The 16,022-nt window shown below is 50.3% G+C and overlaps 1 protein-coding gene across 1 annotated transcript; it reads right to left on the reverse strand.

The window, feature by feature from the left end:
- Positions 1-7,452: 7,452 nt before the first annotated feature.
- Positions 7,453-15,465, reverse strand: SNAPIN (SNAP associated protein; the record flags this gene model as incomplete). Its single annotated transcript, XM_082275766.1, is given in 5 exon segments — positions 7,453-7,642; positions 7,729-7,847; positions 8,036-8,082; positions 15,246-15,408; positions 15,411-15,465. Coding segments are annotated over 5 exon segments (489 nt in total). The 3' UTR covers positions 7,453-7,537.
- Between the last annotated feature and the right edge of the window lie 557 nt (positions 15,466-16,022).

Consider the following 16,022-nt stretch of genomic DNA (forward strand, 5'->3'; position numbering starts at 1 on the left):
TATACCACTTTCCCCATTATGGTTGTAACACAGCAGAAAACAGCTGATAGTCCCCACAACTAGACGTTCCCACCGAGGGACTCACACAAAGACCTGGCCTTGCACTCTTGAAGTATGGTGTGGATGACCTCATCCAATAACCCTCTTGATCTCCTGCGCAAGCAGAGCTGGGAAAACCCTCCCTCCATCGTGGCACCCAAACATTCTTGTTCTGGTGCAACCTGCTTAGCTATCACCAACACACCCAGGAACAAAAGTTTAAAATATCTACTTTAAGTGTAGACCCAAGAGCAAAAACGTCATAGATTGTAGCTTACCAGTCCTTAGTTGGGGTGGCCATGTTAGTTTTATTTTTTGGGGATAAGAGCCTTTTCAGCAAGTACAGAAACCATACATTTTTTTTGCACCATAAAATCCTTTTTTTTGTCTATTGGAGGAAACAGCTTTGTACTTGGATCGTATCGCAGGTACAAAATCAGCGGTCTCCAAACTGCCGCCCGGGGGCCAGATGCAGCCCTTTGCTTGGCTTTATCAAGCCCTTGGGGCATTATTATATCCACTGACACCAACAACGGGGCACTATTCCTCTGACTGACACCGTCAAATAGGCACAATTCCCCCCACTGACACAGATGGGGCAAAATGCCTTCCATTGATGCCAACGATGGGCCACTATTCCTCCCACTGACACCATCAAATAGGCACAATTCCCCCCCTGACACCGATGGGGCAAAATTCCTTCCATTGATATTAACGATGGGCCACTATTCCTTCCACTGACACCAACAATGGGGCAGAATTCATTCCATTGACACCAAAAATGGGCCACTATTGCTCCCACTGACACCAACGATGGGGTAGAATTCTTGCCATTGTCACCATCGATGGGCCACTATTCTTCCCACTGACACCAATGATGGGCCACTATTTTTCCCACTGACACCATCGATGGGGTAGAATTCTTGCCATTGTCACCAACGATGAGCCACTATTCTTCCCACTGACACCAACGATGGGGCACTCATTTAATTGACACTAACGATGGGGCACTCATTTAATTGACACTAACAATGGGGCACGATTCCTCTCACTGACACCAACAATAGTGCACTATGCCTTGCAATGACAATGAACAATGGGGCACGATTCCTTGCACTGACACAAACGATTGGGCACTATTTCTTCCAGTGACACCAATGGGGCACTAGTCCTCCCACTGACATCAAAGATAGGGGATTGTTTACTCCCAGTGGACACCAGGACATTTTCTACTCCCATTGGCCTTAGTCTAGCCCCCATAAAGTCTGAAGGACAGTAAACTGGCCCTTTGTTTAGAAAGTTGGGAGACCCATGCCTTAGATCAGGGGTCTTCAAACTACGGCCCTCCAGCTGTTGCGGAACTACACATCCCATGAGGCATTGTAAAACTCTGACATTCACAGACATGACTAGGCATGATGGGAATTGTAGTTCCTGAACACCTGGAGGGCCATAGTTTGAAGACCCTTGCTTTAGATCATCACCTACTAGGTATAGTGCCACCTGCAGGAGTAGAGCACTAGGTACAACTATGAAAAAACAAAAGAGACAGTTGAAGGGGAACCTTCTAGTGGCCAAAACTCCCCATCACATAGAACTTCAATTTACATGACATAGAAATACAAACAAAAGAAGTTTATACACAAAGGGTAGCACCAAGCCCAAGTGGTGGGTGCCGTGTCCTCCAATGAACGCAGAGAAAAGGATCATATGGCAAATACAGAAAATTTCTATTTTCTCTTTTGTTCATTGGAGGACACAGCTCTGCTTCAGGTCACCACCTACAGGGACGTCACAACAGGGCAGACAGATCATAGAATGGAAAATAGACCAACCACATTCAAATAAATGATACAGGCCAGTCAGGCGGCTGTCTGCAAAGCTTCACACCCAAAACTGGCATCTACCTTGTAACATTTGGTGAACGTATGATGACCAACTTGCCGCCATACACACCACACCTGAGGAATCGTAGCATGATGGTGGTAAGACCAGGTGGTGCTTACCAAAATGCACTGGAACCAGTACAGCCCTTCTCGTTGTTTGATAACATACACTAAAGCCTCGTACACACGCGTCGAAAATCGGCAGGGAATTTTCGTCCGACGACCGATCTGCCGATTTTCGGCTTGTTAGTATGATGCTTCCAACAACCGACTCCGAATTTTCGGCCAAAAAAATTCTGGTGTGCAGGCTATAAAATTTTTGTCTGCCGTCAAAACACGGCCGATTTTCGTGCAGTCAGTACAGACCAACCAACACATGACATCACTTCTGAAGTAGAATTTTGTCGGGCGAGAAAATTTGTGTGCAGTCTAGGCACATTCCAACCAACAAAACAACTCTGGACAAAAGACGGACGATCGGTCGGCCGATAATCGTTGCGTGTGTACTAGGCTTTAGACAATAGTTTGCCACATCCATTGTGAGATATAGTAGCAGTAGACACTGCCAGGCCCTTATGTGGGCCCTCTACAGCCACAAACTGGTAATGCAACCTACAAAACCTAGATGAGGCCTTCAAATACACCTAATGGGCCTGACTACATTCAAAGAATGTAAGGCAACTTCCTAGGGGTGGACCGGCTTGGGACAAAGTGATGGAAGCACAATGTCTCCATTCATGTGGAAATTAGACATGAAAAGCCAGCCATAGATGGTTTGAATATCGTCCAGGTCAACAGGGACCGGCCAAGATTCAGATCATCTCTGGGAAGGATGAGTGTACCAAAGTCGATCCACAGCCGCTAGCACTAGTAATAACCACTGTGTTCTCTAGACAGGGATGGCTTCCCCAGGAGAACACAATAGCTTTGCAGGAGACTTTCCACTTATCAACAGTGATTGTGCTGATGGGGGAAGCGAGGGGAAGGCCATCATCTATGGCCTGTCAAAGAGTCTTGGATGAAGGAAAACCTTATCTTTATGAAGGACCATTTTTATAGAAGACCCCCACACATTGGGAAGCTCTACATGCCAAAAATAATGGCTACTAGGAATTCCACTTTCTGAGAGAGGTTCTCCTCAATATCTTCGAAAGGTGTTTTTTGTAACACAGACAATATCAAGTTAAGGTCCCATGGCGATATTGGTGGCCTGACTGCAGGGACAATCTGTTTACCTTCTGAATAAAAGTGCGTACAAATGGCATCAACACCAGAGGATGCTGAAACAAAACCACCAATGTCGACACTTGACTTTAAAGGCCCGTACACACGAGTCGAAATTCGGCTGGGAATTTTTGTCCGACGACCGATCTGCCAATTTTCGGCTTGTTAGTATGGTGCTCTCGACAACCGAGTTCCACTTTTCGGCTGAAAAAATCCTGGTGTGCAGGCTATAAAATTTTTGTCCACCGTCAAAACACGTCCGATTTTCGTGCAGTCAGTACAGATTTCGACAGGGAAAAATCTTATGAGCAAGACTGGGCATGCTCAGAGATGAAAGAACACAAAGAAAGCAATCCAACACATGACATCACTTCTGAAGTAGAATTCTGTCGTGCGGGAAAATTCGTGTGCAGTTTAGAGCACATTCCAACCAACAAAACACCACTCTAGACAAAAGACGGACGACCGGACGGCGGAAATTCGTTGCGTGTGTACGAGGCTTTAATTGTGCTTAAGGCCAACTACTGCTCCATATATTAAAAAAGAATAGCGCGCAAATGCAAAAGAAATTACTACCAAATCTGAAGAGAGTCCATAAATAAAAATGGGGGTTTGGTCCCACCATATGGCCATATCGTGCTCAAGCCCACTACTGCGTCAAAGTACCCCATTATCAGTGGGTCCTACACTATCCATGAAAAAGAGATGAATCCAGCCTTTCTAACCCTTTCTAACCCTTGGAGCAACTACTGCTCCACCCTGTGCTGAAGAAAATCCAGGAGACAGACAATGGAGAAAGAACAAGGGCATATCCATAGAGACTCACGCCACCCAAAATACATCTTCCAAGTATGATTGTAAACCTTAAAGAGATGGGGCCTTGCAAGCCTGAAGCATGGTGTGGATGACCTCATCTGGTAACCCTCTTTTACTCAGCACTTGGCTTTCATAACCACTCCAGCTGTAAAGGAGGGTGGTAAATGGGCCCTTAAAGACAACAGGTCTTTCTTATGCAGTAGATACCATGGAGCGACTACAACCAATCGAGATCCATGTCCCATGACCTGCAGGGCCAATTCAGAGCCACCAGGATCATCTTAACTCCAAATTCGACATAGTAGTTGTGGCAGGACTCTATATTAGCAGATCTCAGAATATAGTGATTCCACAGCGCCAACAATGCTGCTGCCATGTTAGTCCAAGGGTCCTTTGACCATTCCTGCTCACCCTTCGACTGAAGCGTGACACTAGAAGATCGCCATCTGGCACTCCCCGTGGCTGGTGGGAGTTGTTGGAAGACGTCTGGGAGAAAGTCTTGCTCTCCCTGATCCAGATAATTTTGACTGAGCTAGTCTGCTTGCCAGATTTCTCCCCCTAATATGTGTACTGCGGGGAGCTGGCATTCGACTTTCTGCCCATCTTAGGATATGGGACACTTCTACAGCGCTGCCGCCATACTCTTAAGCCTAGTACACACGCAACGATTTTCCGTCGACCGGTCGTCCGTCTTTTGTCCGGAGTGGTGTTTTGTTGGTTGGAATGTGCCTAGACTGCACACGATTTTTCCCGCCCGACAAAATTCTACTTCAGAAGTGATGTCATGGGTTGGTTTGCTTTCTTTGTGTAATTTCTTCTCTGAGCATGCCCAGACTTGCTCATAAGATTTTTCGAAATCTGTACTGACTGCACGAAAATCGGCCGTGTTTTTTGACGAAGGACAAAAACTTTATAGCCTGCACACCAGATTTTTTTCGGCCGAAAAGTCAGTCGGTTGTCGGAAGCATCATACTAACAAGCCGAAAATCGGCAGATCGGTCGTCGGACGAAAATTCCCTGCCAAATTTCGACGCATGTGTACGAGGCTTTAGTCCTCCTGATGGTTTAAATACACCAACGCCTTGACGTTGTCTCAGTATAACCGCAGAGTGTCCCTTTAGCGATCCAGGGCCATCTATTCACTTAAAGTTCCAGAATATTGATAGGATGCAGGGACTCATGGGTTCCAAGAACCCTGAGTAGACTGGACACCCAGTACTCCTCCCCAACGTATTCTCCAAATTAAAGAGGACTTTTGTCAGATGATTTACCTTCATCTCCTTTGTCTAGGGACAGAGGAAACTTGTTCCACCAAGACAGGCTGTTCCGGTGTTGCACCTACAGAAACGCTTCGAAAGGCCGCTACCATGAGTCTCAAAACTCTCATGTGTTGGGGAATTGACGGCCACCTCCGAGCACACAGTAGGTGAACTTGAAGTTGTGGTTTCCATAGTTTTTTTGAAAATGGAAGGAACACCTTGGTCCGGTTGATATCCAAGACCAACCACAGGTATTCCAAGTGAAGAGGCTGAAACAGAGAGGATTTCTCAAGATTTAAAATCCACTTGATCACCTCCAGAGTCCAAATTGTGCAGAACAGGTTGGCCTTTTCCCTTGTACATAGTGCCCTACTCCAGCAGGGGGCAGTACACCCAATGGGTGGTTATCTAAAGCAGAAGCTTTGTCCTTTAATAAAACGGAAAAAAATAAATAAAATCACACAATTTGTACCTTAGCAGTCCTTGGATGTGGAGGCTGCATTCATTTTCTTAATTTCCAGACCAATTTCAGGAAGGAAAGAAACATTTCTGTTGATTCTGCCATAAATCCAGTGCCCTTGTATCTTTGATGAACTGAAATCTTAAACAGTCTTATCAACTACAGTACACCTCCCCCTCTCCTTATCTCCGTAACTTAGGAGGAGGTGTACAGAACAACACCTAAGTTATGTAGATGAGGAGAGGTGTTCTGTAGTCCTGTAGTAGAGGGTGACAACGCTCTTCCTCCATGGATATAGAACAGTGGGTGTTGTCACCCTGGGACAGGAAGTGTGTTACTTCCCTAGGACAGGAAGTGTGTAAAGGAGGGGACAAGAGCCCAAAAAACTAAAACAAACACAGCCGCTACATCAAAAGACTGCTACGCAGCAATATATAAAGTTTTTCCAGTCATCCTGCAGTTATGCCAGAGATCTGGGAGACTATATAAAAGATACAAAATGTATGCAACTTAGTAACTATTAAATATATTTTTTCAAATGCTTATAGTAGGAGACAGCAGAGTGACAAAGAAATGTGTCCAATACTATTTTGTTTCCCCTTTCACTGTCCAGTCACAGGTTGGGGGCTTGTCCGGGATGACCTGAGTTTAAGGGAACAAGGTTGAATGATGCTGGCCAATAGACTAGGGACATCTGGTGGCAGAAAATAAGCACTGCAGGGCAAATCTTTGGATTGAAGGTGAACATTGCAGCAAAAGCTGGTTTGTCAGAAGTTGGGGGCTTGTCCGGGATGACCTGAGTCTAGGGGAAGCTGGTTGAATGATGCTTACCATTAGACTGGGGACATCTGGTGGCAGGAAATAAGCACTGCAGGGGAAATCTTTGGATTGAAGGTGAACATTGCAACAAAAGCTGGTTTGTCAGAGGTTGGGGGCTTGTCCAGGATGACCTGAGTTTAGGGGAAGCAGGCTGAATGATGCTGGCCGATAGACTGGGGACATCTGGTGGCAGGAAATAAGCACTGCAGGGGAAATCTCTGAAATTAAGGTGAACATTGCAGCAAAAGCTGGTTTGTCACATGTTGGTGGCTCGTCCGGGATGACCTGAGTTTAGGTTCTACTCGGTTCTGCCTTAAGGGATCATGTTATATTTTTAGTGCAAGGACCTGGAAAGAATTCACACTTTTATTAATTATTTTGCTGACAATATTTATTGTTACAATCGCAGAGCAGGAATGTTAAAGCTAGTGTTCACAGAACAATCGAAAAAAATAGACTACAATCAAAGAGTTCACTCTGTACAGACCAGAGGTGGACAATCTTCAGCAGTTTAGGGACTACAGGTCCCAGTGTGCTCTAGGACAGGGCATGCCGGGACGTAGAGCACCACAGCAATGGCTGACATAAACCATCGGCCATATCAGACATGGACACCGACTCCACCCACACTAGGGCCCAGCTTGGGAAGTAACTGCGTAAACAATGGTCACATGACTAGAGCGCGACTACAGTAACAAGACCGTAACGTAGCACCATCTTTACAGAACGCAGACGGGACTCAATTAGTAAACAGGGGAGGGGTGGGGGAGGTCTCACCTGCGTCCGCCCACCCCTTTATTGCCGCCAAGCTACGAAATGGAAGTCATGCATCACAATGGAAGGTTGTTCTCCTAGCGCAGTCTCTCTCAAGCGTTTTTTTTTTTTTGGCACTTGACGTCCTTTTTTTTTTTTTCCGGACTTTTGGTTTCGGAAGTTGTCGCGCCGGGACGCCTGCGCACCTGAGCTGGCCGGGGTCTCCAGGAAACATTAAAAAAAGATGGCTCGACTTCCAGAGGTTCCCCTGCCGCTCGGCCTCACTTGTTGGGAGAAGTCGGGGAGTGGTGCGCTCCCGATTCCAGCATGGCCCTCCTCCGCGCCGTTTCTTTGGCCACGCTGTGATTCAGGCGCCTCAGACGCTCCTGTGGCAACGGAAAGCGATGGTTAGACAAAGGTTGGAGGATATGAGCCTCCTGTCTAGGATGAGCGGTTATGGTCGTCCCCTCACCTGTGCATTCTGCAGGATGTTATTCACCAGGACGACCCTGCGGCGAGCATTCAGCAGCTTCTTTACGTACGGGTCAAGGTCCAGAGCCACCTTCTGGTCCTCGTTGATCTTGCAGAGTTCTGGAGGAAAACACAAACATATGAGGAGCAAAGACAAAAATGGTGGCTGTTATGTTACATAAGGCGGTCAGAGCTTATTATGACACAGAACAAAGCGGCTTTCATCAGAAATAAAACCTTCCACTGTCTCTACATTATATAAAGTACACACATGCTGATCCCGGACCAGTCTCCCCCCGAGCACCTACCGGATGCCAGGCTGTCAATGTGCTCCCGCAGGTCCACCTGACTCTCCCTGTAAAGAAAGGAGACACTGGGCGTTACAGGCATGAATGTAGGGTCTCTGTCTGTTGTGTGTCTACTGACACTTCCTCTGAAGAGACTATATATCCCACAATCCCCAATAAGAACACTGACCCAAACTAAAACATGGACCCCAACCCAACAATAATGTTGACCGCCAACGATAACAACCCCCCCCCCCCCAAAAAAAAATAACACTGGCACTGACCCCAACAATAACATGAACCCCAACCCAACAATAATGCTGACACCAATGAGAACACTGGCAATGACCCCCAATGAGAACACTGGCGATGACCCCCAATGAGAACACTGGCGATGACCCCCAATGAGAACACTGGCGATGACCCCCAATGAGAACACTGGCAATGAATCCCAATGAGAACACTGGCAATGACCCCCAATGAGAACACTGGCAATGACCCCCAGTGAGAACACTGGCAATGACCCCCAATGAGAACACTGGCAATGACCCCCAGTGAGAACACTGGCAATGACCCCCAGTGAGAACACTGGCAATGACCCCCAATGAGAACACTGGCGATGACCCCCAATGAGAACACTGGCGATGACCCCCAGTGAGAACACTGGCGATGACCCCCAATGAGAACACTGGCGATGACCCCCAATGAGAACACTGGCGATGACCCCCAATGAGAACACTGGCGATGACCCCCAATGAGAACACTGGCAATGACCCCCAATGAGAACACTGGCGATGACCCCCAATGAGAACACTGGCGATGACCCCAATGAGAACACTGACAATGACCCCCAATGAGAACACTGGCAATGACCCCAATGAGAACACTGACAATGACCCCAAGGAGAACACTGGCGATGACCCCCAGTGAGAACACTGGCAATGACCCCCAATGAGAACACTGACAATGACCCCCAATGAGAACACTGGCAATGACCCCAATGAGAACACTGGCGATGACCCCCAATGAAAACACTGGCGATGACCCCCAGTGAGAACACTGGCGATGACCCCCAATGAGAACACTGGCAATGACCCCCAATGAGAACACTGGCAATGACCCCCAGTGAGAACACTGGCAATGACCCCAATGAGAACACTGGCAATGACCCCCAATGAGAACACTGGCAATGACCCCCAATGAGAACACAGGCAATGACCCCCAATGAGAACACTGGCAATGAATCCCAATGAGAACACTGGCAATGACCCCCAATGAGAACACTGGCAATGACCCCCAGTGAGAACACTGGCAATGACCCCAATGAGAACACTGGCAATGACCCCCAATGAGAACACTGGCAATGACCCCCAATGAGAACACTGGCGATGACCCCCAATGAGAACACTGGCGATGACCCCCAATGAGAACACTGGCAATGACCCCCAGTGAGAACACTGGCAATGACCCCCAATGAGAACACTGGCAATGACCCCCAATGAGAACACTGGCAATGACCCCCAATGAGAACACTGGCGATGACCCCCAATGAGAACACTGGCAATGACCCCCAATGAGAACACTGGCGATGACCCCCAATGAGAACACTGGCGATGACCCCAATGAGAACACTGACAATGACCCCCAATGAGAACACTGGCAATGATCCCAATGAGAACACTGACAATGACCCCAAGGAGAACACTGGCGATGACCCCCAGTGAGAACACTGGCAATGACCCCCAATGAGAACACTGACAATGACCCCCAATGAGAACACTGGCAATGACCCCAATGAGAACACTGGCGATGACCCCCAATGAAAACACTGGCGATGACCCCCAGTGAGAACACTGGCGATGACCCCCAATGAGAACACTGGCAATGACCCCCAATGAGAACACTGGCAATGACCCCCAGTGAGAACACTGGCAATGACCCCAATGAGAACACTGGCAATGACCCCCAATGAGAACACTGGCAATGACCCCCAATGAGAACACAGGCAATGACCCCCAATGAGAACACTGGCAATGAATCCCAATGAGAACACTGGCAATGACCCCCAATGAGAACACTGGCGATGACCCCAATGAGAACACTGGCAATGACCCCCAATGAGAACACTGGCAATGACCCCCAATGAGAACACTGGCGATGACCCCCAATGAGAACACTGGCGATGACCCCCAATGAGAACACTGGCGATGACCCCCAATGAGAACACTGGCGATGACCCCCAATGAGAACACTGGCGATGACCCCAATGAGAACACTGACAATGACCCCCAATGAGAACACTGGCGATGACCCCCAATGAGAACACTGGCGATGACCCCAATGAGAACACTGACAATGACCCCCAATGAGAACACTGGCAATGACCCCAATGAGAACACTGACAATGACCCCAAGGAGAACACTGGCGATGACCCCCAGTGAGAACACTGGCAATGACCCCCAATGAGAACACTGACAATGACCCCCAATGAGAACACTGGCAATGACCCCAATGAGAACACTGGCGATGACCCCCAATGAAAACACTGGCGATGACCCCCAGTGAGAACACTGGCGATGACCCCCAATGAGAACACTGGCAATGACCCCCAATGAGAACACTGGCAATGACCCCCAGTGAGAACACTGGCAATGACCCCAATGAGAACACTGGCAATGACCCCCAATGAGAACACTGGCAATGACCCCCAATGAGAACACAGGCAATGACCCCCAATGAGAACACTGGCAATGAATCCCAATGAGAACACTGGCAATGACCCCCAATGAGAACACTGGCAATGACCCCCAGTGAGAACACTGGCAATGACCCCAATGAGAACACTGGCAATGACCCCCAATGAGAACACTGGCAATGACCCCCAATGAGAACACTGGCGATGACCCCCAATGAGAACACTGGCGATGACCCCCAATGAGAACACTGGCAATGACCCCCAGTGAGAACACTGGCAATGACCCCCAATGAGAACACTGGCAATGACCCCCAATGAGAACACTGGCAATGACCCCCAGTGAGAACACTGGCAATGACCCCAAGGAGAACACTGGCGATGACCCCAATGAGAACACTGGCAATGACTCCCAATGAGAACACTGGCAATGACTCCCAATGAGAACACTGACTCCAACGATAACACTGACCCCCCCCCCCCCCAATGAGAACGCTGACCCCAACAGTAACGCTGACCCCAACGATGACCTCAACCTGACCCCAACAGTAACGCTGACCCCAACGATGACCTCAACCTGACCCCAACAGTAAAACCTTCAGGTCCAGAAGTGGACAACTGCAATACCGGGCACTTTCACCCCTTCCTGCCCAGCTTTCAGCGCTCTCACACTTTGAATGACAATTGCGCGGTCATGCAACGCTGCACCCAAATGAGATTTTTATCATTTTTTTTTTCAAACAAATAGAGCTTTCTTTGGGGGGTATTAAATCACCGCTGGGTTTTTATGTTTTACTAAAAAGAAAAAAAATTTTTTTTTCTAGTTTGTCAGTAAATTTTATAAATAAGTAATTTTTCTCCTTCACTGATGTGCGCTGATGAGGTGGCACTGATGAGGAGGCACTTATATGCCGCACTGATATGTGGCACTGGCTGGCATCACTAATTGGCACTGATTGGGGTCACTGATGGGCATTAATTGGTGTCACTGATGAGGAGGCACTAATATGCCGCACTGATAAGCGGAACTGATGGGCACTAATGAGGCGGCACTGATGGGGTGGCACTAATATGCCGCACTGATAAGTGGAACTGATGGGCACTGATAGGGTGGCACTAATATGCTGCACTGATAGACGGAACTGATGGGCAGGCACTGACTGGAATCACTAATGTGCACTGATTGGTGTCAATGATGAGGAGGCACTAATATGCCGTACTGATAGGTGGAACTGATGGGTGGCACGGATAGGCAGCACAGATGAGCAGGCACTGACTGGCATCCCTAATGGGCTCCCACTGGTGTAAATGATGGGCAGTGATTGGGGGCACTGATGAGGAGGCACTAATATGCCACACTGATCGGCTGGAAATGATGGGCGGCACTGATAGGCAGGACAGATGAGCAGGCACTGATTGGCATCACTAATGGGAACCAATTGGGGTCACTGACGCTGGTGTTTTTGCTTTACTGATGATCAGTGCCCGGATTACCTGTCCTGGACTCCCCTTTGAGGAGGAGCCGCTGATCGGCTCTCCTTGCCACACTCGGACAGTGTGAGGCGAGGAGCCCTGATAAACGGCACTTCCTCATTTACATGTGACCGGCTGGGGTTGGACACAGCCGATCACATGGGTAAAGAGCCGCATCATTGACTCTTTACCAAGATTGGGATCGCACCGTGTCCTAGGATCACTCGACGGCAGGCACGCGAGAGGGGCCATTCTGGGGCGCCGTCATATGACGTCCTCCCAGAATGAGACCTGCACCGATCCGCCATCATTAGACAGTGGGCGGGCGTCAAGTATCTAAAAAAAAAAACAAAAAAAAAAACAAGAGACGTGCACAGCCATGGCCAAAATTTTTGAGGACACAAATATTAATTTTCACAAAGTCCGTGTTTTTCGATCTTTGTGTCAGATGTCACCATGGGATTCTGAAGTAGAACGAATTCCATCAGTGGTGAAGACTTTTATTGACAATGACATGAAGTTTAGGAGTCAATATTTGTAGCGGTGAACCTTCTTTTTCACGACATCTGCAATTCTCCCCGTCATGGCGTCCATCAACTTCTGGGCCACAATCCCCCCCCCCCCCCCCCCGGCGGTTCCTATATTAGAGACCCGATTAAAGCCGACTCCGGCTTCATTTGGGACTCCAGCCAGGCCAGGTGGCGGACATGCCGGCTGGTCGCTCGAGTCTCCTGTTGGGACGGAAGACCTGGGTGGAGCAGCTGAAGAGGGGACGTTCCTTCCCACTGCTTGTCATACCGGCCATGCGGCTGCTGAGCCGCATCGGTTGTTATCACTAGAAAGCTGACCAATCAGCTCTAAAAAACGGTATGGGGGTGATGCCTCTACCTACAGATCATCTACAACCAATTCCTCAAAATGATGTACAGGTCGGTGGTTTTGCGGGAAGTGGTTAGGATCTGGGGAGTTTCCTGGCCATGGACCCAAAATTTCCACGTTTTGTTCCCCAAGCTGCTTAGTTATGACTTTTGCCGTATGGTAAGGCGCTCCATCATGCCGGAAATTGTTCCTCACCAAACTCTTCTTGGATGGTTGGGAGAAGTTGCTCTCGAAGGAGGTTTTTGGACCATTGGAGTGGAGTCCTCTTCCTTGGCTGAGGAGCCCCCCTCCCCCACACCATGAATAGTCTCAGGATGCCGGACACAGGACTGATAGCAGCGCTCACCTTTTCTTCTCTGGATGCCCCAAACAATGGGAAAGGGGATTCATCAGAGACAATGACTTCCCCAGTCCTCAGCAGTCCAAACCCTGGACCTTCTGTAGATGATCCGTCTGTCCCGGATGTTTTTCCTGGAGAGAAGCGGCTTCTTTGCTGCTCTTCTTGACACCAAACCATCCTCCAAAAGTCTTCTTCTCACCCTGCGTGCCGACACCCTCACACCTGCCTGCTGCCATTCCTGAGCAACCTCTGCACTGGTGGTGCCCCCCATCCCCTCTGCACTGGTGGTGCCCCCATCGCCTCTGCACTGGTGGTGCTCCCATCCCCTCTGCACTGGTGGTGTCCCCCATCCCCTCTGCACTGGTGGTGCCCCCCATCCCCTCTGCACTGGTGGTGCCCCCATCGCCTCTGCACTGGTGGTGCTCCCATCCCCTCTGCACTGGTGGTGCTCCCATCCCCTCTGCACTGGTGGTGCTCCCATCCCCTCTGCACTGGTGGTGTCCCCCATCCCCTCTGCACTGGTGGTGCCCCCCATCCCCTCTGCACTGGTGGTGCCCCCCATCCCCGCTGCACTGGTGGTGCCCCCCATCCCCTCTGCACTGGTGGTGCCCCCCATCCCCTCTGCACTGGTGGTGCCCCCCATCCCCTCTGCACTGGTGGTGCCCCCCATCCCCTCTGCACTGGTGGTGCCCCCCATCCCCGCTGCACTGGTGGTGCCCCCCATCCCCTCTGCACTGGTGGTGCCCCCCATCCCCTCTGCACTGGTGGTGCCCCCCATCCCCTCTGCACTGGTGGTGCCCCCCCATCCCCTCTGCACTGGTGGTGCCCCCCATCCCCTCTGCACTGGTGGTGCCCCCCATCCCCTCTGCACTGGTGGTGCCCCCATCCCCCCCTCTGCACTGGTGGTGCCCCCATCCCCCCCTCTGCACTGGTGGTGCCCCGGATCCCGCAGCTGAACCAGCTGTAGGAGACGGTCCCGGTCTTTACTGGACTTTCTTCGGCCCCCTGAAGTCTTCTTCACAAATGCAGTGGAAATGATTATTATGGGATTCGGTTCATTTTCATGGCAAAGAGCGACTTCATTCCTCGGATCGCTCTTCATTACATTCTGGAGTAATGAAAATTGCCATCAGAAACACTGGAGCCACGGACTTTGTGAGGATTTGTATTTGTGTCATTCTCAGAGCTGCTGTACAACCTGAAGGGGCGGCTCCTCGGGGGCGGAGCTAATTGTATCTCACCAACAGAATAAAAGCCCCTGATAATAAAGAATCCAAGATCGGGAGAGTGTGTGGCCCCTCCAGGACTCGGGAAAGGGGGGGGACAGTATGGGGCCCCTCCAGGACTCGGGGGGACAGTTAGGGGCCCCTCCAGGAATCAGGAAAGGGGGGGGGCACTATGGGTCCCCTCCAGGACTGATGGGGGGCAGTTAGGGGCCCCTCCAGGACTCAGGAGGGCACATAGGGGCCCCTCCAGGAATTGGGGGGACAGTATGGGCCCCCCTGGGACTCAGGAGGACAATATGGGTCCCCTCCAGGACTCAGGGGCAGTTAGGGGCCCCTCTGGGACTTGGGGGGGTGGGGCCAGGATGGGGCCCCTCCAGGACTCAGGGGGGGGGGGGGAGGACAGGATGGGGCCCCTCCAGGATTTAGGGGGGGGAGGGACACTATAGGGCCCCTCCAGTAGCCATATTTGATCCCTCCCACATACAGGATGGTGGGTGGAGTCATCTATGGGACCCCCTAGGCACAGATTGGTGGGTGGAGTCAGAGAAAAGTGGGCAGGAAGTAATTTGATCCTCACGGTCTACACAGAGGGCGGAGTCACCCCAGCCCCGCCCCCTCACCGCACGGCGTGCACATGGCAGTCCAGCTGATGTACGGCCGGCTTCAGGAGCTCCAATAATCCCTCCGCGAACACATCCCGCCCGGGAGACACCGGAACCGCCATCTTACACCGGACCGGAAATGACATCACGAAGCCCAGTCCTACCCCCGCAATCAGAGATTAAGTGTTCCGGGAACACCAGAGGCCGAATCCCCGAATGTCTCCATTTCCGCCGCCATCTTTGCTGAGTCTTTTCTGCCTCACTGCCTGTAAATTACGGACTCCGACAACATGGCGGCACCCACTGATTGTACACAGCGGACCGCGGACACTTCTGACTCCGGCCTACAAGAGAGGAATATTCCGCCTTCATATCAGTCACCGGAGCCCAACCAGAGATATCAATCCTAATCACCCCATAAATGTCCCCCCATACAGTGCATCCCCCACATAATGTCCCCCCCATACAGTGCATCCCCCACATAATGTCCCCCCCCCATACTGTGCACCCCCATATAATGTCCCCCCCATACAGTGCATCCCCATATAATGTCCCCACCTCATACAGTGCATCCCCCACATAATGTCCCCCCCCCATACTGTGCACCCCCATATAATGTCCCCACCTCATACAGTGCATCCCCATATAATGTCCCCCCATACTGTGCATCCCCCATATAATGTCCCCCCATACAGTGCATCCCCCATATAATGTCCCCCCCATACAGTGCATCCCCCATATAATGTCCTCCCCATACAGTGCATCCCCCATATAATGTCCCCCCCATACAGTGCA

This window comes from Pelophylax lessonae, assembly GCF_965119305.1.
Source record: "Pelophylax lessonae genome assembly, chromosome: 13".
In the NCBI taxonomy this organism is placed as follows: Eukaryota; Metazoa; Chordata; class Amphibia; order Anura; family Ranidae; genus Pelophylax; species Pelophylax lessonae.